Source organism: Sinocyclocheilus grahami, unplaced genomic scaffold (genome assembly GCF_001515645.1).
Source record: "Sinocyclocheilus grahami isolate Dianchi unplaced genomic scaffold, SAMN03320097.WGS_v1.1 scaffold904.1, whole genome shotgun sequence".
Taxonomy (NCBI): Eukaryota; Metazoa; Chordata; class Actinopteri; order Cypriniformes; family Cyprinidae; genus Sinocyclocheilus; species Sinocyclocheilus grahami.
In genome coordinates this window covers 16,653-42,578 of record NW_015506083.1, presented here as the reverse complement: position 1 = coordinate 42,578, position 25,926 = coordinate 16,653, and the positions used below count along the sequence as shown (strand labels likewise).

Sequence of the window (25,926 nt, the reverse complement as noted above, 5' to 3'; positions counted from 1 at the left end):
CCCTAATTGTAGTATAGTAATTTTTCACTGTAATGCAGTGAAATGTTCACAAATATTGCATAAAATAGTCCATTTAAATTTAGATTTCACTATTTATAACTGTTTTTATCAATAATTTTCAGTAATAAATGGCTTGTAAGTTTCATAACTCCATTTTTTCCACATCATCCACCTTTTCTTAAGATTAATGTAATAGATTCTGGGCTTTCTGATAAATATAATATGACCAAAAAAAGAATGATATATAATTTAGATTGTACATTTTTTATACATTATGGTAGCATTTGTTGTACAGCATTTATGTTGATATAAATAAAACAATGAGTTTTTCACTGTAATAAAGTATATATTTGGTAGTCTATTGAAATTTAGACTACAAGAAAACATAAAATACTACATCAAGATTACAGTAAAGACAAACAGGAGGAAATTGTGGCTAATGGCCATGAAAAATAATATCACAAAAAATAATGTCCCACAAATGTCCTATAACAGGATGCTTTTTATATATAATATTACTTATTTTGTTTTTCTTCTGATTTTAATCTGACACGTTTTTGCTATGATGAGCTGTATCACTTCTACGTCTGAAACATTTCCGTTTTTCTCACCTGTGTATACAGTTCTTTAGCTCCAGGTATGCCATTCCGGCAGCAGCGTCTAATGCAAACTTTACCAGTTGCTTTGTCTTGAGGTCCTCTTTTTTCTTTCTTAAGAATGATAAAAAGTCCCCGCCTGTTGAAAAATGGCAAAATAAATGAGCTACCGATATGCAATAAATTACAAGAGACACCAACATCCCCAACAAATTTATGACACTTTTAATGAGGAAGGGTTTCAGCAGCTAATGGCTGTAGCAAAGATGCAGTTTACTGACCTGGTACGAGCTCCATTACTATGTAAATGGGCTGCCGTTGGGTACAGACGCCTATTAACTTCACAATGTTGGGGTGATCATACTGCTTCAGGATCCTAGATGTGGAGTTGAGCAGAAATGAATATGGAAATGACCACATTATTTCATCACTCATTTTTGGGAGAATATGAACATTATTTCTTGATGTTTGAGGAATGAGATAAAGAGCAAGTGTGACGTAAAGCGTAAAACGGTAAATGTGGGTTCACCTGGCTTCTGAGAGGAACTTTATCTTGAGGTCTTGTGGTAGATCTTCCTTACAAGTTTTCACGGCCACCAGGGTTTTATCTCGCAGCGTTCCTCTAAAAACCTCACCAAAATTTCCCTAAAACAACATTTGTCCAAAAACATTTCTTAATGTTATTATTTTAAATAACAAAAACACCAAAAAGAAACACCTTAACATGGCTTTCTGGACATACATCATAGTAGTAGTACTTGCAAATGGTTCATGACAGATGGCTAATTGTCCAAAAAACTACTTAAAGTCGACTAATTTAAACAAACTAGTCACTTGTGAAAATATGAAAATATGTCCTACCCCACAGTTTTTTTTTTTCATTTGCCATGCAAATTATGACCCATGATGAGTTAGTATGTTATTTATTCAGAGTATACACTAGTGTTGAAATGTTTGGGGTTGGTAAGATTTCTTTTATGTTTTTAAATTAAGTCTCTTACACTCACCAAGGCTGCATTTATTTTATCAAAACAAAAACGGTAATATTGTGAAATATTACAACAAATAAAACCGTTTTCTTTTTAAATACATTTTAAAATGTATTGTAAATGCATTTTAAAATTCAGAACTTATTCTAATATTGTGATTTGCTGCTGAAGAAACATTTCTAGTTAGTATCCATGCTGATAACTGTTTTGTATTTTTGTATATTTTTGTTGAAACGTGATTTTTTTTCCTTTTTTTTCAGGATTCTTGGAAGAGTATAATGTTCAAAAGAACAACATTTATTTAAAATAGAAACCTTTTGTAACATTTTAAATGTCTTTAGTGTCACTTTCGATATTTTTGATTAATTTTAAGCATCCTTGCTGAATAAAACTATTCATTTATTTTTAAAAAAGGGGGTATTTTAAACGTTCCTAAACACAAGCACAATGGATATGGACTTACTTTCCCAAGGAGTTCTCCAAGAATGACGTCCTCATGATTGAGAATCCATTTCTTATCCTGAGCAAACAAACAAAAATAGCAAATTATCTTTCTGACACTTTTTCATTAATGAACTAATGACTCATGCAGAGACAAACAGAAGAGAGATACAGAGCGTCCTGTGGGTCAGTCACTGTGCTACTGCTCTGATGAATGATAATGATGCAATTATCACCTCATTCTCCAAAAGCACTCGCTTAGACAAAGACATTCTGGGATATCTTTGGAATATCTCTAAAACCATTTTTTTGTATGAAAACTCTACTTTTATTTTATTTACATTATGCACAATTGTATTTGAGTACACTATAATGATAACAGCAATAAACAAAGAGGTATATGTACAAAGTCCATTTTGCAAATAATACCATCACAATTTCATTTCTAAAGGTGCAGCAGGAAGATTTTCCAGAATATTCCTTAAAAGCCATAAAAACACTTACTTTTAAATGCATGCATTTTTCTGTGATTTTCTTTCATTGTGTTTAATTGAACATTGACCCTAGCTGCTTTTACTGGCACAAATAGCGAATGTAGCGCTGTAGTCTTCGTTTGAGGGTTCGAAGAGGTTCAGACAATTAAAACACACATACAGATGAAAAAAATCGCTTTCTAAAATCTCAATGCATTTACAGCAGCACTAATGAGAATAGACATTTATTACAACACTGATAATGGCATCAGTTAAAGATCCATTATTCTAAACATCTTGAAGATGAGTGACCTGCTGTGTCAACATTAACCTGGACAATAATGCACTTCACTCAATATAATCCAAAACCGAACACAACAAAACAAGCAGCAGTATCTGCATCAAAACTGTATTTTCTGAGTTTTAGACAGCTTGCATTAGTTCTAATGCTGTCATTTCTGACTTTGTCTGTCTACTAAAGCTGCCCAAATTGACCAAAACGAACTTATTAATGGCTATAAAATAAACATTTATCATGCTGCTGCTGCCAAGATATCAAGGGGGGAAAAAACACAATTAGCTCCAAACCAAATCCTATTTGGTCTATTCTCTGCTACCAGTTACTCTTTAAGGGTCTTTACACGTTTTCTTTTTTTTAAAGAATCAAAGTCAGACCTCTTCAGTGGCTACGTTTACATGCAACCAAATAATCCGTTTGTAATCAGATTGACGGCTCAATCGGACTGAAAAGCCTTCATGTAAACACCTTAATCGATCCGATTGAGCTCGATCGGAATGAAATTTCGATCGGATTGAAGGGGGTGGTTTATTCCTTTTCTAATGCGATTGAGAGTGCATGTAAACACTTGATCGGATTGAACCCCGAAACTGAAAGGACTGCGCATGTGCAATGACGCAGAAATAGCGTAATGACGTATGACGCACGGAAAGAATGGCTCTTCCTTTTGAATAAAGTGTTGTATAAATGTGTGTCCTGTCATTATAAAACTCTCCTTTCACTCGGCAACTGTGAAGTGGAGCAGGACAACCTCCCACCAGTCCTTTTTTTGGATTCTCATCCACAGGCAACCTGTTTTGGGCGCTGGGAGGGGCGTTTTTACTGCGTGATAAATATGAGCAGCACGGCACAGCGGTTTATATGTATATTTATCCATAAATGCTGTTAAAAACAAATAAAGAAACCGTGTAGGAGAGTGGTTATTATGTGCAAACAGTGAGAAACTTTATATTTGTGCAGTGTGTGCACGTAAAAAAAATTTAAAAATTCTGATTTGAAGCTTGTGACAGATAAACGCGCACATCAACCCGATCACTTTATTTAGCGTTCATGTAAACACTACATTCAGATCCATCAATCGGAATGAATTCAGTCTGACTGAACTAAAAATTGTGCATGTAAACGTAGCCATCGACTTAAAAATGAACCCACTTCTCTTTGGATTCAAATTGTACATAAACTCATTGTAATAAGAGTTCAGTTTTCACTTATTTGGAACAAAGTCAAGTCAAATATTATTAGCAATAAACTTATTGCAAACATGAATAACAACAACATTATGATTATTATGCTGTTATATATTGTTTTTCTTAGTTTTCATAATGTTCCACACTCCAAATCTGCTAAAATGATTGTGTGCCAGGCACATGTATATGTATAATATATGTATAATAACCTATAATTATATAGCACCTTATAATGCATCGTACAATCTCATTAATAATTATAATCACAGTTAACACATTATAAAACTTGCCAATTCATTGTTACACTATGCATTTTAAATTCGGTTATAATTATGACAAGATATAATGAATTACAAATTATGAATAATTATAATGCATTATACCCTCTAAATGAGATTAATAAGCCTTTATGTAATGCATTATAAAGGGATATTAGGGCTCTAATATCCCTTTATAATGCATTACATAAAGGCTTTAAGTAAAGTGTTTCAGACCCCAGCATTCACAGGGGTCTGATAGTGTTTTTTGCATGCTGCAGCAGAAACATCACCACTATTATGATTTCAGTCAACATGCTCGGATGAGGTGCTTTACCCCCGTCATCAAACACCCATCAGAGGAACAGCATGGCAGGTAATCATCCGACCTGACGGATGCACACATAGACACACACGTCCTGGGGGAATCCAGCCAGTGTAGACCACCATCAAGAAAGGAGTTCAAACTGATATTTTCTAAACCATTACAATCTTTTTCAGTAGCCAAGCAGAAATCAACACATACACACACACATCAAATCAAAGGACTTTACATCAGCAAGACAGGTTGATTTGAGAACTGCACTGTACAACATCAATCTAATGTTCAATGTAGCTGCTCACGTTAGGGAAAATGAGCAATGTGCTGTCCAAATTTCTGTAATAAGGAATTTTATGGCTGCATATTGGAAATACAGTTATAGCTTTAGAAGTGAAGACATATTAAATGACTGTACTGAGAGCAGAACAGCTTGTCAAAATGAAAAGAGAGACAATGTTTCACCTTTATGACAGGGTTCAGGAGCACGACCCCAGATTTCTTGGTGATGACTTGCTTAGTTGTGTAATGATGCTCTATGAGCTGTGGGATGGTGGGGAAGCCAGTGCCTTCAAATCTGTACTGATTCTGCAAACAAAAAGAGGAAAATTAAATCAGACAGTATAGTGAGCTTATAAAATAAAATAAATACACTTAGTAGTGAGCTCATGAAATAAATAAAATACAAAATAGAAATTTTGGGCATTGTTGTATACATTTTTATTTATACTTTGCTATTGTTTTTTGGCAATAAAAATGTTTAGCAAAAAATATATATATATGTGTGTGTGTGTGTGTGTAAGCGATAATGCACGGGTAGATGTCATCAGTTACGGCACGTTAACTAGCATTCTGCCAGCTTCAAATCAGACACAGAGATAAGGTAGTGCAGTAAGATCACATTTATTTGAATAAATTATAGCATTTATTTGAATTAATTATCGAGAGTAAGAGAGATTAAAGTTGTGTGTGTTAGGGCTGCACGATTATGACAAAAATCATAATTGTCGATTATTCCCTTGAAATTGTAATTGCGATTATTAATTACGATTATCACAATTTACATTGAATGATGTTTATACCATTGTTTGATGCAACTGCATGCCGTATTTTTATATGAAAATAACCAAGCTGAAAACACTCTAAATAAAAAACCTTTAGTGCTTTTCTTTAGTATTAAGCCTCAAATGTCAAATATACATCGGATATGAATGGTATTATAATGTTATACTAAAACTAAAGCAATGGAAAAAAAACCTTAAGATAACATGTAGAAAGAAAAAGACAAACAATGAAGCTGTGAGTTTAGTTACTTCCCCATCCTTGCTGAGAAATACAGTGTAGCGATTCAGCATCAAAGCTATTTTATTAACAAAAGTCACGGGGCAGCGCTAACAAGAAGTTTCTGTGCTCCCGAATGTTTCTGTGTGCGAGTGATGTGTGTGTGTGCATCAATTAAAGCAACACATTTATATAGAACAGTGATTAAACTGACTTGGATCTACCTGTGCATTAAACGGTTTTAATGCACACCAGCCAATCAGAATCGAGTATTATAAATGTGTTACATAAATATATATAAGCCATCATTTTTAATGATTCCTTCTTCACTCATTGTTGAATCTACAAATATTCGGACAAAAAAATTATTTGGATGAATAATGACATTGTTTTGAGTCATCATGTACTCACTTCAGCAAACTGAATGATGAAATGTCTGCGCTGGCCATCTGAGAACACAGACAGCACATATTCTCCAGGTTTGCCGTGGCTCTCGCGCACCAGGAAGTCTCCCTGCTGCTTCAGCAGCTCCTGGGCCTCTGTCCTGGGAATGGCACCATGATACCACTCTTGCTCGCCCAGCGGTTTTTCACTAGTGGGTATCACATCAAAAAACTGAAGAGGAACAAACACAAGGAGGTCAAGGCAGAGAACATGACAGGACAGATAGAAATGAGGAGGTGATGATGGAAAAAGCAGGAGACTCGGTTATGAAACGTACTGATGAAGAGCCCAGTACAGACTTGGGCGAGCGGATGATTCCAGCGATGGAGTGTCTGAGGGTGTCAAACTTCGATACCTTGTCTTTGCTTTTATCCTGAAATATAATATATTTTTCAATGACTATGTTTTGCAGCACGTTCATTAAGCATAAAGAGTATAAAAAATAGATAGATAAACAGTAAATAAAATAGGTCAATGTAAATATCCAAAAATGTTTTTTGGACACGGTACAATGATAATACCCTATCTTTTAGACATACATCACAGTGATACAACGTTTTTGGACACTGTAATATGACAGATTCTCTATCACTGCAATATGGTAGTGCCAAAGGAGAAAAGTAAGAGTTTTGTAAGAGAAAAATCATACACTTAGTGTTGAAGTATATTTGGTTACATACATTTGAATAGAATTTAGCAGACACTTTTTAAAATAAGTTTCGTTTACAAATCCCTGCAGTGAAAGTATTCCTTTAAAACAGTCATAATAAATCATTCTGTGCATCAATGCACTAGTAAAAAAAGGCAGCAAAATAACTGGGAACACACTGCCCTCTTCAGCAAACTTCAACACCAGCAGCATGTCAAACCTTCATATTACACAACAAATATTAATAGTGTGCTGGGAAGTAGTTTAATAAGTCAAAATTACTGTTAGTAAAAACAAATTGTTGTATCTAAATGATTTTCACTGCACTGAAACAAATGCCTCGTATGTGTAAACATACCTGGCAATAAAAACTCATTCTGATAAAAAACTCATTCTGATTAAACAAATTTAAGAGCATATTATTCACTGGTACGTGTGGCAATTATTAACAGTTTTAAGTATTATGTTTTTTACAGACTACTAACCACATACATTCCAATTACAAAAGGAGATCTAGTATACTTTATAGTTTTTGTATATAATAATTAGAGTAAAAAATGTGGCACATTACAAAAATTTGATTATTAAAAAAGTTTATTACCACTTCGGTATGCTACTTTTTCTTTCTTTGTGTGCATGATTTTAATTTGCTCAGTTTTTGTTCATATGACCATGTTTTGTTATACAAATCTACATTTATACATTTAATGGCAGTACAATTTGGATTGTTAACAAATAATCCAACAGACCCCATACCTATGGGATGATATTAGGCTCAAAATAATTAATAGATGCACGCACAATTATCCATGTACTGCATACATTTTATACATGTATCTTACTAACCACAAACAAATACCTTTCTATTTGAGTCTGTGGAATTCAGGATTAAATGATTGTGCAGCGATTTTTACAAATACAGACATGTTTGCGAAAAAAAAAATTCTGTTCTGCATTAATATATCATAAATTGCTCATGCAAAAAGTAATCCATGCATATGTGGATCAGGTGACACGCGTGCATTAACTCATATCTCTTCTGAGTCGATTCTATTTGATTCATTTGGATTTTGAGACTTCATTTTCGCAGTTTACAGCATTTCACGACCCCCACACACACAACTACCAGCGAACAAGGCCCAGTGTAATTCATTAACATGTACACGAATTGAAAAATTTGCAAATGTGCGTCGCTACACTGAAACAAATGCTTTTCAACCGGTGTCTGCAGAGTTAAGAATTACATTAATGTGCAGCATTTTGTTCGAATAGAGACATATTTGTGAATACAAATGTTATAGTTTGTATTAAAGTATCATAATTTGTGCATGTAGCGACTAAAATGTGCATTTGTGGATCAGGCGACGCGCGTGCATTCACTCACATCTCTTCTGAGTCGATTCTATTTGATTCATTTGAATTTTGAGACTTTCATTCCGCCATTTCAGCCTTGCCCAATCCACACACACACAGCTCGAGATCCACACGCAGCTGAACCAAAGAAAATCAGCGACCACTAGATGCCATGAACCGAACAAGATCGACTCGAACTAGACGTCAATTAATGCACGCGTCACCTGATCCACATATGCATGGATTGCTTTTTGCATGAGCAATTTATGATATATTAATGCAGAACAGAACATTTTTATTCGCAAACATGTCTGTATTTGTACAAATCTCTGCACAATCATTTAATCCCGAATTCCACAGAATCAAATTGAAAGGCATTTGTTTGTGGTTAGTAAGATACATGTATAAAATGTATGCAGTACATGGATAATTGTGCGTACATCTATTAATCATTTTGAGTCTAATTTCATCCCATACATACCTAACAACTGGACTGGGTGCTGGGACGTCTGAACAACACCCAGGCCACTGGCTACTATAGCAGCAAGCACACCTTAGCCAGATAAAATTACTTTTATGGCCCAATGGAATTCAGAGAGTTAAATCTCATTTAATTCACTTTGAAACAGACACATACTGCCCATAGAAAATGACTTCTTTCATTAATCACAGACAAACCTTTCTATGAAAGAACATGCATATCTTCAGGACATTTTGTGTATTATTACTGGTTTTGTATATTGTCTTTTGTATTGTAGGCAATGCAAGTATCGTACATTTAACTAAACGAAACCGAGGTTTAGTATAAGCGATAGTTCCCTTTGTACAAAGGCGCTGGCGGTTCGGCTCAAGTGGTAAACGGACTGCTTTTTCATAGCCTCATTCCCTGGTTTCTAATGGTTTTATTAATTCACTTTTACTCCCTTTTCTCCCCAAGTATATATATGCTTGAGTGTGTATGCTTGTGTAGACTAGTTATGTGTTAGTGTCTTAGTTAATAAAACTTAATGAGTTTGTTTTCTGTGGTTACTGCTTGTACAGTCAATTTAACGAGCCGATCTTGCTACAAGCTCTAATGCATGAGTACTGTAAGAAAGTTATTTTCTATGGCCATGACAATAATCTTTCTTAGAGTTGATATGAAATTACACTGAATGTTTGCTGGACAAACAGATTAGTTGATTGTAATATTAATTCTGCTACGGTTACTACTGACAGTTGATATAAATAATTGTAATTATTGTAATTATTGTATTGTAATTTTCTTTCTGAGCAAATTAGCTACAGTGTAGAATATGAAAAATATTAGAATATTAGAAAAAGAATCATATTAGTTGGCATCATTCGTTTAGCAAATAGATGTTTTCTTCAGTTATTTTTACACGTAATTATGCCTTGTACAAGCTTCTGTTACATTCACTGTTCATCTATTGCTCTGTCATATATATTTTTTTATTTAATGGCACAGCGCACATTTAGAGCTGCTCTAGTGCAGCGGCACAATAATCAAGTGACGTTTTGCTGTAATAATGTAGGCAACCACTCATTATACATAACCATAAACATAACCATATAACAGTTAATATTTTTTTATGTAATTTAGTTTTAATCCAAATGACACGTGTGCTGAGCAGTGTTGGGCAGTAATGCATTACTTAGTAACGTGTTACTGTAATTTGATAACTTTTTTTAGTAACGGAGTAATTTAACGCATTATAATTTTCAAAATAGTAATTATAGAGTATAGTTAAAAGCCGAGGCCTTTATACGTTACTGCCGCGTTAAATTGCTGGCAGAATGCACTGATTTTTAATCTAGAGATTGTAAAAAGGATGTATGCTCATGCACTGTCGAGTCAAGTGCCAGTGAATTAGAGACCTGCTCTCCCGCGAGACCCGGTGCAACAGAGTGTGGCGCGGGACAAGACTTGATAGGCGAGTGCAGGTACTTGTGTGTGTGCGGGATGCGGGAGAATAAAATGATTCACGGGACTCCCGCGAAATAGAAATATCTAAACAAAAAATATCTAAAACAAATAAATTGTTATTCATCTATTGCACAAAAGCAACATGAACTAATATAAAATATAAACGATTAACAGGTGCAAGCGTATGCAGAGTTTCTATTTAGGCTATAACACGTGTTTGCAGCGTTGAGCAATGCAGTGCTGAAATTTGCGTGCTCACGAATCCTCTCATTATAACACACGAATTGTAGACATTATGAACGATTCATTATGCATATATTTATTGTGTTATAACAGAGATTTGTGATATTGCGATGAACTGAGATGTCTTTTAGAGATTATAAATGCAGCTCTTTGCTGGCATTCTGTCATGCCAAACCACGCACGCAGCAGCCGCTGGCTTTAGTTAAAAATAACAGTGTTCTGTGAATATTGATGCTTTAATAACAAATATTTATCGGGAGCGTGTATGCTGGGATTTCATAAATTTCTTGGAGAAAAACGTAACGTAATGTAACTAATTACTAATTACTTTTGAAATAAAGTAATCAGAACAGTAACGTGATTACTTTTAAAAGGAGTATTCAGAAATCAGTAATTTGATTACATTTTCAGAGTAACTTGCCCAACACTGGTGCTGAGTGAGCGATTAGCAACCATGCAACAGAATACTGAATTTAGGTTTAATATTCTTTTAATTATGTACATGTTCTCCATATACATACTTATCTATGATATCTCCATTCTGTTCTCTGCTTGTTCTGTTGTCAGTGTTTCTTTGTCTAGACATAAACACTGTACACATACTGTGTGGTACCAGTTTTCAGTACCAGGGCATTTTAATGACTACAAAGACACAAGCACAGGATCTGGCCTGATAACTGATATTTCTAATGTTTGCAATGCCCACTTTTGTCCTCAGCACTTTATGAAAGCCAGAAGCAAAAAGATTACCAGTCATTATATTGCAACTAATGATATGACCCCTTTAAATTGTAGGTTTATACATTTAAAGACAGCTGTGGCAGTTTTGACCTTGGATTTTGCACCAAGTGAAAGTCAATAGAGAATCGTCACAAACTCCTCTTCTGGGATATGATTAATATGAGCTCAAATGAGCAAGCACAGGGACAAGTCAAAAACCCGTTGGAAATAGTACACCATCTGGTCACCTTTGGCATACTATTTTCAACATTCTATAATTTGAGACACACAAATTCTAATCCTCCGTACTATTTACAAAAATGATAGTGTGCGATTTGGGATGCAGCTCCAAGAAGTGCCTTACCATTGAGTTGACTGAGCGGGCATCCTCTTCATAATTGACGACAGGCGGTGGTTCTTTGCCCTCATTTTCTTGCATCTTCTGTTCTAGTAGTTCTCTCTGTGCCATTAGTTTGGCCTCTGAACAGCGCAGCAGCTGGACCGTCTGTCTCAACTCCTCCAGAGACTGCTTCTGACTGAGTAACAACACCACACTGAAATAAAGAGAGATCATGCAGTTCAATCCACAATGAACGCTTCCTTTTAATCTCTTTTTAAAGATTTTTTTCTGAACGTTACATCAGAGGCAGAAGCACTGTCAAGGTTATTTCTTTTAACTATTTTACTCTAAACTGAAATGCAACCAATGAAACTACAAAATATACCAAAAATGTCTTTAATAAATGCATGCAAATAATTAGCAAAGTTCTTTTTTTATCCATTTTAACCATTTACACATTTATTTTGACAAAGCCCTTATCACACTGCACACAGAATTACAACAGAATGTCATAAATTAAAATTTTCAACCTGAGTTCAATTTGCTTTGCATAGCAAAAATTCAGATTTCTAAAAAGAGAGAAAAGTATCCTAGAAACAAATATGAAATATCATCCATGGCCAAGAAACATTTGTACAAACGTGAAAAAAATGGCATATGAAAGATTACGTCCATAAAGTGTGAGGAAATATAAATGACTGCATACACCAGCATAGAGTTTAGTTGGCTAAATTGTCATGGGGAAGTTCAGGTGTAGAGCTGAGCAGCACTGCCGCCCATTTGCAGAGGTGATTATATCAGCATCTCTTGTACTGGATTACCCAGCAGACCTTAAAAAATGTGCTGAAGCTGGACAAATCCTCATCTACCCAGCACAACAGCACAGTTCACTGAGCTGCATCAGTCCGAGCCCTTTCATCTTCACAGAGGTGCTGAGGTCAACACAGATCGGTCTGCTCAACCTAATGAATCTCTATGGAAACACTTGAGTTCTCCACACTTCACTGCTGCATTCATTGTTATAGTTAACACAGAGAGAACACTGAAGCAGGAATGACCATGAATGGAAATTCAGTCAAATAATGGTTTCAGTGAAAAAAGCCCCTGCTGCTTGACACTGTAGAACTCCTGAATTAAAAACACAACTAGTGTAAACTAACATTAGTAAAACAAGCATTACGAACATAGTGGCTGCTATTTCTCCTGTAATCAACACTAAACACAATTTAAGATCACAATATAAGATTTTGATTCTCAATGTTTTTGCATGAAAAAAGAAATATGATTTCAGTTTCTGAAAAGGGTTGAGTTGATAGCGATTTCACATTTATAACGTTAGTGTGTAATGTAGCTTTTGAGCATAAACAATATCTGCAAAGTTACGAAGATGAAAGTTCAATGCAAACGGAGATATCGTCTTTTAAAATTCTGGCGGTTTAATGCATACAAAAACGGCTTGTAGGGACTACAACAAGTTACTTCCCGGGTTTGTGACATCACAAACCCAGATAAACCCCACCCCCGGCAGCAAAGGGGGCGAGGCCATGCTGCGCTGCTTTAGAGAAGAGGAAGAGAAAACTAGGTGTACATGTAAAAATCTATTCATATATGAATTTCGATTCTGTCTTCTAACGATTCTAATGGATTCACAAGTTTCAAAATCAATGTTCTAAAGCAGCGGTTCTTAATACTGTTCCTCGCGTCCCCCTGCTCTGCATCTCGCTCTCTCATTCAGCTCAGCTCCAACAATGAACTGTTCCAATTATACACTTATTTTCACATAGCTATGAGAAGCGTTAAACATGGACGCGCGTGCAGTTGCCGTACTGTATTAAAGCTTTAATCAGGATAAAACCGTACATTAAAAGCTAACATAAGCAGTAGCATTTACAAATAACAGCATATCTAAAAGCATGAGACAACAACAAACAAAAAACATAGGCCTACCATTAAAAGCTGTGGTGCGCACTAGAGGCGGTTTAGCCAATCACAACACATTGGGCTAGCTAACCAATCAGAGCCCATCGCCTACGAAGGAAATGATCAGCACGTTTCTCAGAGAAGGGACAGAGCGGTGTGGAATAAAGGTAAATTATGTGAAAAATAATGCGTTTTTTTTAACTAAGCATTAACACATGTTAGACTGCACCCCATAAACACAATCAAGACTAGAAAAAAAACAGTGAACCACCCCTTTAATGCATTTCAGCGTTTAAATTGAAATTTGTTTCAATTTAATTTGTGGTTATCTTGTGGCCTCCTTAGTTGAGAACCACTGGTTTAGAGACAACACCCTGATTTGATATATTCTGTGTAAGGGTTAAAGGAGGTTCATTCTCTCACTCTGATTTCTGCTCATAGGTTTTGGTAGATTCCTCTAGTTTGTTCTCCAGGTCCAGCATGAGATCCTCTTTGCTGCGCAGACTCTGCTGGGTTAGGAGCAGCTCCTCTGAGGTGGACTTCAGCCTGAGATGAGTCAAGCACACATCTTTACTGTTATCTACCATATCAGGTCTACTACTTACGACTGGTAGTATAAAAAAAATAACTGCTTACTGAATATGGAGACTGTGGAAAAGGCTGAAACTCAGTAATGTAAACTAAAGCTATCAAGCATTATTACCAAACATAAGGATTGAAGCATTCATGCAAATCTTGCATCTAATTCCCAGCTCTTAAGTGACGCTGACTGAGAAATGAGCAACTCACATTGCTTGTAAACTGTCTGCTGTCAAATTATTCCACAGAATCTCATTTGCTTGAAGATTCTCCGTTTCTTCTAATAGCGTTGCATCAAATTCTACATTTGCTTCTTTGGCTTCTGGTGATCTGTTGAAAAGATCTCAGTGATATTTAACATTTCTGACAAAAATATATTTTAAATAATAAAAATATACTATTTACATTATTATTTAAAAATAAAAAGACTTTAATAGAAATGAATCACACCTATAACACATTATAATCAATTAGCATTTTTTTCTTCACAAGTGTCTTACTTATGAACTTCGATGAAGTTGTCATACTCTGACAGTGGATCGATTTGGTCGATGGAAGTGTGTATTTCTTTGTGGACCTTCACTATTTCATCTGTTAACAGGCTGGTGATTTCACTGTACTCCTCCAGAATCCCCTTACTAGAATAAAAAAAAAGAAAAAGAAAATTTAAATAATTGTTTGTATCCATTTATGAATGTACCATGTCATTGATATGAGTTAATCTACTTGGATTATTATTAACATCAGTGGTGCTTATTGAGCTCATACTTAAGGGAAGGGTTTTGAACAACCCTATCATTTTTCTGATTATGTAAACTAAAAATCTATTATTGATCATTTTTTAAATGAACTGACAGTTCAGCTAATCAGTGGTTCTGAATATACAACTTTTCTTTAACTTTAAGTCCAACATTGAAGAAACTTCTGCATGGTTGTCTGACCCACACTGAATGGTCATATATAATAGAGTGGTGCGTTCTAAATCAATCCCAGAAGGCTCTTGCAAATGGTTCCTTTGTGTGGATTAACCTCCACTACAGATTACCGCAAACTCTGTGATTAAAAAACAGCTTAAGAAAAGAAAAACCCCAAAGAGACTTCTGTTCTCCGCTAATCCTCTGACAGCTATGAGATATTGGATTGGGGCTACATCATGCAGTAAGGTTTTTAGTGTAGCTGCACTGATTGCGCAAGGTCTACAAGAAAATATTTTATTACACGTGGCGCTCCACAGCATTCACAACACCCAGACACAGTACAATCCAAAGACTACACTGCCCTCCACAGTTCAAGAGGAAGCTGTATTCTCCTGTCAATGCCTAAAAGCTTATTTGTACATTTAGAAGGCAAAACTCATTTAACTACAGATTATGCTAAATGATTATGTGCTTAAATTGTATACTGATATTAAATTGTGCAATACTTGCATATGGGTCAATATCACTGTAGGGTGCCTTTTGGTGTCCTGTACATAAATAACTCATTTGCCATGATAACATAAAAATGACTATAAAAGGGTGTGTTATATTAGGCTAAATTTTTTTTTGTTTTGTTTTGTGTAAGAGGAAGCGTGTTATTTTGCTATGTCCCATGCACTGCTCATTAAATTTGAATGATAGTAGAATATTGTCAAATCATAAAATTAAAAAAATTTGTTCTCCTATTAATATTTTGTTAAATAAGACATTACTCAATTTGAGTGTATTGATCATTTGGTAATAAAAACAATATTTTTTATTTAAAGCGGTGGTTCACTGGTTTTTTTCTAGGCTTGATTGTGTTTATGGGGTGCAGTCTGACATGTTTTAATGCTTCGTTTTTAAAAAACACATTATTTTTCACATAATTTACCTTTATTTCACACAGCTCTGTCCCTTCTCTGAGAAACGGGCTGATCATTTCCTTCTTTTATGAAGCCCCTCCCTCAGAAATAGGCGATGGGCTCTGATTGGTTAGCTAGCCCAGTGTGTTGTGATTGGCTAAACCGCCTCTAGTGGACGTCTAAGCGTCCCGCCCCTCACCTCAGCGGCATGTGCTCCGGTTGTATTGTAAACAATGGCGGCGTTAATATCGCTTATCAGTTTGAGCCCGATTGAGAAGCAGAGGATATTATTGAAGGATCGTGCAGAACCTGTGCAAGCACGACTTTTAATGTTAGGCCTATGTTTTTTGTTTGTTGTTGTCTCATACTTTTAGATATGCCGTTATTTGTAAATGCTACTGCTTATGTTAACTTTTAATATACAGTTTTATCCTGATTAAAGCTTTAATACAGTACGGCAACTGCACGATTGTTTTACGCTTCTCATAGCTAGAAAATAAGTGTATAATTGGAACAGTTCATTGTTGGAGCTGAACTGAATGAGAGAGAGAGAGAGAGAGAGAGATGCAGAGCACGAGGATGTGACTGCTTTAGAACATTGATTTTGAAACTTGTGAATCCATTAGAATCGTTAGAAGACAGAATCACGATTCATATAGGAATAGATTTTTACGTTAGGGGTTGAACGACTTATTTTTTTAAGTCTACTTTTATGTGATGAAAGTTGAGTCGAAGTCGACTAGTCGCTGATGACGCCATTAATGAACAAATAAGTCTGGAGCTGTGACAAGCACCTTGTGCACTGCTATGGCATATGACACAGTGCTGCCCACATGGCTGTTGCTCCTATAACAGCTTTTATATCGGTTCTTTTGTCTTTGGGTCGTTATATTTCTCATAGATTTCTGCTCATTCTAAATCAGATACAGATAAAGTAGCACAGTAAAGGATTACATTAATATGAATGCATTAGTGAAAGCGATTGCGTGTGTGAATTAATTCTACCTGGCAGCGTCTCTCTTCTAGTAGTGAAGCTGTGGAATTTAGTTATTAAGAAATATATGCTTGAACTTTTCAGTTTCTAAGCTATTTTATTGAGAAATCACAGAACAGTGTTGACAATACATTTCCGCGCTGAATGATTATGTGCACGTGATGTACGCCCTACTGTCTGTAGCCTATGTGTGTGTGTTACAGTGCAGCAGCGCATTAGATTAGAACGGCGATTAACGTACCTGTACAATAAACTGTTTAAAACGTGCAATCTCCCATTCAATTTCGAGCATCCAGTAATATAATCACACATGTCTTGTGGAGCGCTTTCAGAGTATGCATTTATTTGTCATTTGAACTGTTTGTTAAAGATTCCTTATCCTTTTCTTACCCTCTATAGGGCCAGCGACTTGTTTTACATTGCTAACAGAATGCAGTGATTTATAATCTAGAGATTGTAAAAAGGATGTAGCTCACGCACTGTCGAGTCAAGTGCCAGTGGATTAGAGACCTGCTCCCGCGAGACCCGGTGCAACAGAGTGTGGCGCAGGACAAGACTTGATAGGCGAGTGCAGACACTTGTGTGTTTTGCTGGCATTCTGCCATGCCAAACCATGCACGCAGCAGCCGCTGGCTTTAGTTAAAAATAACAGTGTTCTGTGAATGTTGATGCTTTAATAACAAATATTTATCGGGAGCGTGTATGCTGGGATTTCATAAATTTAATGGAGAAAAAAGTAATGTACTGTAACAAATTACTTTTGAAATAAAGTAATCAGAACAGTAACGTGATTACTTTTAAAAGGAGTAATCAGTAATCAGTAATTTGATTACATTTTCAGAGTAACTTGCCCAACACTGAACATTACACACTAACTAACGTTAAAAAAGTGAAATCGCAATGAACCACCCCTTTAATAATAAAAAGAAGAGTTTGTCCATGTCCCTTGAATGGTTGTCCACCCTGTCGTATTGGGGAATCCGCCCCTTTAAGAAAAGGATATCCCCTTTAGTGACATCAGGACAACAGATTTTTTGTCTCTTCAGTGGCGGGAATTTCAACGGCTGAGTAGGTGACTTTTCAATTGACAAGTTTTCTTCGTATGAGTTTGTTTGCTTGCTTTGCCAAAGCTTAGCATGTCCACCCTGTCTGCATAAAATATGCCAGAAGTGATTAGAATACAGTATTTTCAAAATATGCAAGTTTAAATATACCAAATTCTCTTCGACAACTAGACAAACTATTTAGCTAGTCACAGTTTATTGTGAATTGAAGCTCAAAATGTCCACCCTGTCGGCCAATTAGACTCGATAGGGTGGACATACACACGACAGGGTGGACATAGCATTCATTTGTAGTTAATATTGCTCAAAACTAAAATGAATGGGGGGGAGGGTATATCAATGTGACTGAGGATGTAATTATATTATTTATGATTATATACTTTTTTTTACAAGTTAAATTTCATTGTCATATTTTGTCATGCTTTGTGTGTTCTGCATTATGTGTCCACCCTGTCATGTGCTGGTCCACCCTGTCATCTTGATATTTTACAATAATATTTTAAATAATGATTCAATCAATGTTCAATAGCTAGGTGTGGGGGCAATAACATGCAAACAAAAAACTGCATCCAAATATCACAGTTTTCTCCAAACAAGAAAAAAATACATGTGCGAATTGTATGAGTTTCTTTAAAAACAAATGGTTTACATAAAATCCTTTATGTATTTATATTTTGAAAGCAAACAAATAACCCTGTTTAGGAAAGGGACATCATACCTTTCAGAAAATATAATTTGCATCTTAATTTTGCAATGAAAATGCATTTAACAGTAATATTCTGTATATGTCCATGACAGGGTGGATATATCTTATGGTTTATGCTTCGAATAACAGCCCATAATTATCTAAAAAACTAGTACTTGAGTGTCTACTATTTATGGCATGACATAAAGCAAATGGGAAATTAAAACCAAAATATTTTGAGTATTGTGAGGGTTGAAAGGCACTCTATAGTGATATTGACCCATATATGAACTACTGTTAAAAAAGTATTTTTTTAAATTAACTTTTATTAAGTAAGGAAGGACACATTAAATTGATCAAAAGTGACAGTAAATGCATTCATAATGATATAAAAAAATCATTTAAAATAGTTTTTTTTTTTTTTACATTCTATTAATCAAAGAATTCTAAAAACATTTTTATTAACATTGATAATAAGCAGCAATATTTCTTGAGCATCAAATCAGCATATTAGAATGATTAATAAAGTATCATGTGACACTGAAGACTGGAGTAATGGCTGCTGAAAATTCAGCTTTACCACCACATAAATGAACTGCATTTTAAAACATATTATAATAGAAAATAGTTGTTTTAATTTGTAATAATATTTCAAAATATTACTGAATTTACTGCATTTCTAAAATTCTTGATGAGCACAAGTCTAACCAACCCTAAACTTTTGAACGGTGGGGTAAGTTATATAGCTTTTTTTGCTAATGCTTACATTTGTTGGGACCCTGAAATGAAAATTCTAGGCTATTTTTATCATTATACCTGTATGATTTTGTCTAAATATAATTTATTACAAAAATGTGCAACCTAAACTGTACAGATAATATGTAATTATACTGGTTTAAGTTTCACAGATCTTAACTAGACATTTTTCTTCAGTTCAGTTCAACAGTTAAGTTCCTTCCTACATCTAGAAAAGTAGATCTACCTTAAAATGACCATTTCAATAACTTCACAGTTCAGTAACAATGTATGTTCTTTATAGTTTTACTTTCGAACCCTCTGGTACTTATAGAATTTAGTTTTAAGGTGCATTATGTTTCCTTTGTTTTTGAAAACTAATGGACAGACTGAAATGATTATCTGTGTTAATTGATATTTGGCTGATATGTACTGTGGACATCAACATTTTCATGTGCATTTATCCATTTGCCAGACACTTTTTAATCCAAAGAAAGCAACATACACTACATTCAACATATATGCATTTTATCAGTTCATTCATTCCCTGGGAATCAACACACATGTGCTACTGTTTGAGCTACAGGAATGCCTAGTGGAAAAACCCCAGAAGTGGAATCTGGACCACTCACAGTGCACTGATCATCTCCTCCTGCATCTTCTGCAGGGAGTCCAGCAGCAGAGGCAGTGCGGTCTCATGATAGTGCTCCTGATGCAGCCGTGCACTTTTCACCGCTAGCACATACTGGTTGTGCAGGTTATGCAGCTTCATGGTGGCTTTGTCGTAACGCTCACGGGCTTTTTCAGTCTCTTTGCCTGCAGGAGAAAGAAAAGTGGTTGTGCCGGTGAGATAAAAGGCGAAGTTCCCTGAACACCTGCTTGTGTTGTGCAAGCCTTTGAGAAATGCAGCTTTGTTATACAAGTAGTTGTAAATAATGGTCAACTGATATTGGTTTTTAATGCTCAACTCCAATTTGAACCCCTGAACCTGAGGGGGCACTAGGAGACCTTAGCATACTGCCAAGATGATTTAAAAAGATAGAAAATAAGATGAAACAAGCATTAAAATAAGCTCAAATAAAATAAAAATGTAAACTTGGAAAACCTAGATATAGGAGAGAATTATAAAAGCGGGATTTCTAGGCCTGAAAAAAGTCAAGTCAAGTAAAATGTGCCTATGTAACAGACAACACAAATGAATAATTGTGATGTTTCAAATTAATTACATAAGTGATAAAAAGCAGTTACAAACATTTTACAAAATACACATACTCATCCCTGCACCAACGAAATGTGCAATAATTTGCATTCATTTAACTTACACTGGTAAGTTTCTCAATATTCCAATAGTTCCAAAATGTGATAAATGATGGAACGCGCTTAGCTTTGAAGCAGTATTTGAATACTAATCCAATACATACTACAGATAGAGAGTGGATTAATTGTGCATTGAAGGGACAGTTCACCCAAAAATTTAAATTCTGTCATTAATTACTCACCCTCATGTCGTTCCAAACCTGTAAGACGTTCATCTTTGGAACACAAATTAAGATATTTTTTATGCTTTCTGAGAGCTTTCTGACCCTGCATAGACAGAAAGGATCCTTACACGACCAAGGCTCAGAAACTTAGCAAGGACATTGTTAAAATAATCCATTTTACTTTAGTGGTTCAACCGGAATTTTACGAAGCTATGAGAATACTTTTTGTACACAAAGAAAACAAAAATAACGACTTTATTCAACAATTTGTCTCCTCCGCATCACCCTGGCGCCATTTTGGAGTAAACAATGTATGCAACCTATGTACGCGGATACGTTGTTTACGTTCAGATTAAAACGTAAACAGCGTATCCGCATACGGTGTTGCTGACACAGAACAGCATACATTGTTTACGTATGTGATACTTTCCAAAATGGCGCTATAGGGTGACGCGGAGGAGACGAATTATTGAAAAGTTGTTATTTTTGTTTTCCTAGCACACAAAAATTATTCTCGTAGCTTCGTAAAAAATTAAGGTTGAACCACTGAAGTCAAATGGACTATTTTAACGATGTCCTTGCTACGTTTCTGAGCCTTGATCGTGTAAGGATCCTTGCTGTCTATGCAGGGTCAGAAAGCTCTCGGAATTCATCAAAAATATTTTAATTTGTGTTCTGAAGATGAACGAAGGTCTTACGGGTTTGGAACGACATGAGGGTGAGTAACTAATGACAGAATTTTCGTTTTTGAGTGAACTATCCCTTTAAGGACACTGAGCTTTGCCGTTTATCAGCCCTCAGCACACTTCCGGTCACTGAATGTGGATACTGGACCGACCCTGATTTAAACTTTTAAGCCTAAAACTTTTTCATATATTTGACTCAAGAAAAAGAATTGATTTGTAACAGTCATTTTGTTGTGAATCGGACATCACGACAAATCGAATATTTATTATTTGAAAGAATGAGCAGAGAATGAATAAACAGCTCACCTTTTACAACAGCCTCCTTGTATTTGTCTCTTGCTAACACAGCATCCTTAGTTAACTGCCTGTAGGTGCATTTCAACTTCTCAAGATCGCTTTTAGTTACCTGTGAGGGATAGAAGCCAAGTCAAAACTGATCCATCACACTGGTCCCGTTTAAACCTGGTATTACGATGCATTTTCAGTGATCCAATCACAAGTGGTCAGCTGAGACAAATGACCATGTACACCTGTTCTTCACATGAGTTTTAAATGTGACCACATGTGTTCGGATTTCGTCACACTCTACATCACTTTCACGAGATCACTGCATGCAACGCACAAATATGATTGAATAAATAAAGTAATTACTCTGCTTACGAGTGAGAAAGAACATGAATAATAATGCCGATTTCAATCATAATCTGTGTTTTTGTACAACATTACCAAGTAGCAATCGATTGTTTTGGTGCGCTTCATCAAAACACGTCCCATAACGATCACGTTAGGTCAGAGGGTGGCAAGTATAGGCAGCCTTTTGCGATTTTTCAAATACATTCAACTACATGAGTGTCTACCAGAGGTTGAACGTAACTAATTAAAAATACATTCATTACAGTACTCGAGTACATTTTTTAATTTTTTTCTACTTTCTTGAGTATAATTAAATTGTGGTACTTTTACTTTTAATTGAGTAAAATAAAACTAAAGTATTCAACTTCGCTACATTTATTTTTCACCAAAAGTACAAAAAAAAAACATTAGAAAAAGGAGCACCAATGGAGAAACAGAGCGAGCCGGCGTTTGATGGGCACTTTCAAACTTCTGGGGTGGAGCCCTCTGCTTCAGGCAATAACAGACAGGTCTGACTCGGGTGCAAAACCAATCAAAACTTCACTTTGGCGTTCAAACCACACTTTGCTTTGACTGTCAATCACCGGTGTTCTGTCGATTTGTGCTACCCTGTCAGATTTTGCTACCTCCCATTAAAACAGTGGGTAGTACAATTCAACAACGAAAAATGCTACCTGTAAAATTACGGTTTATTAACGTCTACACCTACCCCAACCCTAAACCTACCCCCTTACAGTAATGCAAATACAGTAATTATGTGTTATATTAGTGGTTGTAGCTAGAAGGGATACAGCTACAGGAAAACAATAAATAATTTTTTCTACCTATTAGATTGTTTTATTAACGTCTACACCTACCCCAACCCTAAACCTACCCTTACAGTAATGCAGATACAATCAATATTGTTGTTCAGCATGAGAAAAAGGACACCATATTAATGTGTGCATGCGCAGTAAACACTGGTAGGACAATCTGACGGGTAGAATAAAATGTCAGGACACCGGCGTTGTCGTTTTGAATCAGCATCATTAGCATTTCAATATTTTAGTGAATGTAAGCTATGCTCTGATTTTAAATCATAACTTTGTCAGCTCCTGAAATACCGTTGATATTACCAGAGCACACAGCAGTAAGTAAATAGAAAACTCGGTTGATAGAATTATTGCACGGATGGAGAAAGAACAATGTAAGTGTCTAAAATACATGCACATAGTTCAGTTGAATGGGAAAAATCGCCCTCTTTAACAGTGCAGTTAAACTAAATGTACGAAGCTAAAATAACCTCAACATTAACAACAACATTGAAATAAAAGCGCATGCATTTTACGTGCATCTGACTCACAGATCAACCATGATTTATCTGTCAATCAGATGCATTTTAGATCACTTTTTCTGTGTGCGTGCTTTGGATGTGTGTGCACATGGGCGAAGAAACAAGATAGTATATGTATGACCAGACGATTTATTCATATCCAAAACGAGACGATGTAAACATCTTGGAGCGCTAAACACTCTCATGCAGTGCATGTTTCATTCATACTCGAAGCTGGAGGGCGCTCTCGCGCAGAAAGTCCAAAATGGCCTCATAGAAGTAATATATAATAACCAACTTATGACATGCAGAAAATTCCTAATATGGACAAAGGCATCCCGATATGGCTGTAGCTAAAAAAAAAATAAATAAAAAAAGAGGTAATTTCAGGTCATTTGCAGGTAATAAATATAGTATATGAATAATGCAATGCTAATTGACATAACATTTATTACAGTATAGAAACTATTCTGCCTTATGTGTTTGAATAAACCAATCCTAAAATTGTCATTAGGAAAATACAGAAAAAAATTGCATACAAATGATTGGTTATCGTCCAGCAGTGTATTTGATTTCTTAGCCAATTAAAATACATAAGAAAAAATAAAGTCTGTCAATTAAACAAGTCAAAAAGTCCCCCTCATTTCTGAAATGATGGCTGCACGCCCCTATGTGTGCAGTACAGAAAACAGTGCCCGAGTCTTCTTGTGCTTGAATGGTTTAAGTCATTAAAATGTGCACAAAGGAATCGATAAGAGAAATCGAAATTTTTATTTTATAACAAGTAGATGATTCCTGCCCTTAAGCATCCCATTCCAGAATTGGAATAGATTTTGGATTCCCAAACCTAGGTATGGGTTAAAATGTTAAATAAAATGCTATTTTATTTTGTCCTACCGAATGTGTCCCTGGAGTCCACCTTTGTTATTATAACAAACTAGACTTTTGATGTGATTTTAAACCATTCAAGTCAAGAAGACTCATGGGCTGTTTTCTCTGTTGCACACACATCCTTGTGTAAGTGTTCTTTAACCTGTTGATTTTCATTCATAGTACTCAGCTATGAAATATTTTGCAATAAGATGATATCCAAGATTTTTTATTTTTTTTACCTTATTGGAATCAAAATTAGGAATTGACAAGAATTGGAATCATTAAAATTCAAACGATGCCCAACATCACCCTCACCCCACATTGTTTTTTACTGGCACCTTTCAATTCACACTGTTTTAGACCCTTTCTTTTCTTTTAAACCTTCACTTACCCTTCTTTGCTTTTGCCTACTTTTCAAAATTAGTTATAAAACAGTTGCTCCTGGCACCAGGGATAGGTAGTATGTTTGCTTAACATAGCATCAAACATGACAGTTTATGAGACTAATATCATGGTTTGCTCCAAAATCACTATATAACATCAGTCGTGTTTGAAACAGTTAGCTTTTGTGGTTCCATGTTGCTTCTTACCACAGTGAGACAGAAAATATTTTTTATAAAATTCTATACTGTAATGCAAGCCATTTCAATTAGCATTGCATTGCAATTGTGTGTTTATTGTCTTACACGTTTCATCAGGCAAAGCATCTCTATCTGCATGTTTTTCAGCTGTAGTGATATCTGATGCATTTGTCCAAATAAAGGATTTTCTGGGTCTCACGTGTGAAACAGACATTACAATACATGAGTGTTAGGGTTACCCCGCTCCATAATGCTCACATTAGGGCTGGACGATATGGCCAAAACTTATATCACGATATATTTCTTAATTTCAGTCGATACGATATAATTCCGATATCGATATGAACACTATTAAAAAATCCTCATAAAAACGGCCAAGAACGGCCACAACAGATGTCTGTACTTACAAACTTATGAAAAATTAATTTGCCAACTCTATGAAACCTACTCCTATAAAACTATATAATATTTTAGGAAAAAAATGGCGCAAATAAATAAATGTTCACCTTTTATTGGTATTTAGCCTTCATACAAACAAGAAATGTGAAATCACTGTCAAATAAATCTCAGACTCTCCTTATTAATATTAATATTTTTTTACTTCAAACTATAGGCTAACATACCAGTCAAAAGTTTTTGGAACAGTAAGATTTTTTATGTTTTTTAAAGAATTCTTTTCTGCTCACCAATCCTGCATTTATTTGATCCAAAATACAGCAAAAACAGTAACATTTTGAAATATTTTTACTATTTAAAATAACTGTTTTCTATTTGAAAATATAATTTATTCCTGTGATTTCAAAGCAGAGCTTTAGCATCATTACTCCAGTAACATGATCTTCAGAGATCATGCTAATATTCTGATTTGCTGCTAAAAAAACATTTATTATTATGATGCTGAAAACAGCCGAGTAGATCTTTTTCAGGTTTCTTTGATGAATAGAAAGTTCAGAAGAACAGCATTTATCTGAAATAGAAATCTTTTGTAACATTATAAATGTCTTTATCATCACTTTTGATCAATTTAAAACATCCTTGCTAAAT

General features: G+C 35.3%; 1 protein-coding gene across 4 annotated transcripts in view; it reads right to left on the bottom strand.

Annotated features, from left to right (window-relative positions):
- LOC107564044 (tyrosine-protein kinase Fer-like) overlaps positions 1-25,926 on the bottom strand; it is a 43,169-nt gene that overhangs the window by 8,592 nt on the left and 8,651 nt on the right. For all 4 annotated transcript variants that reach the window (XM_016249038.1, XM_016249039.1, XM_016249036.1 and 1 more), the window contains 13 exons: positions 21,790-21,889; positions 19,949-20,132; positions 14,517-14,654; positions 14,227-14,346; positions 13,861-13,983; positions 11,542-11,731; positions 6,563-6,658; positions 6,253-6,456; positions 5,026-5,148; positions 2,049-2,105; positions 1,126-1,241; positions 878-972; positions 612-735 (listed from right to left, as the gene is read on the bottom strand). In XM_016249038.1, the coding sequence (XP_016104524.1) occupies positions 612-735; positions 878-972; positions 1,126-1,241; positions 2,049-2,105; positions 5,026-5,148; positions 6,253-6,456; positions 6,563-6,658; positions 11,542-11,731; positions 13,861-13,983; positions 14,227-14,346; positions 14,517-14,654; positions 19,949-20,132; positions 21,790-21,889 (1,670 nt within the window). The remainder of the gene's footprint in view (positions 1-611; positions 736-877; positions 973-1,125; positions 1,242-2,048; positions 2,106-5,025; positions 5,149-6,252; positions 6,457-6,562; positions 6,659-11,541; positions 11,732-13,860; positions 13,984-14,226; positions 14,347-14,516; positions 14,655-19,948; positions 20,133-21,789; positions 21,890-25,926) is intronic.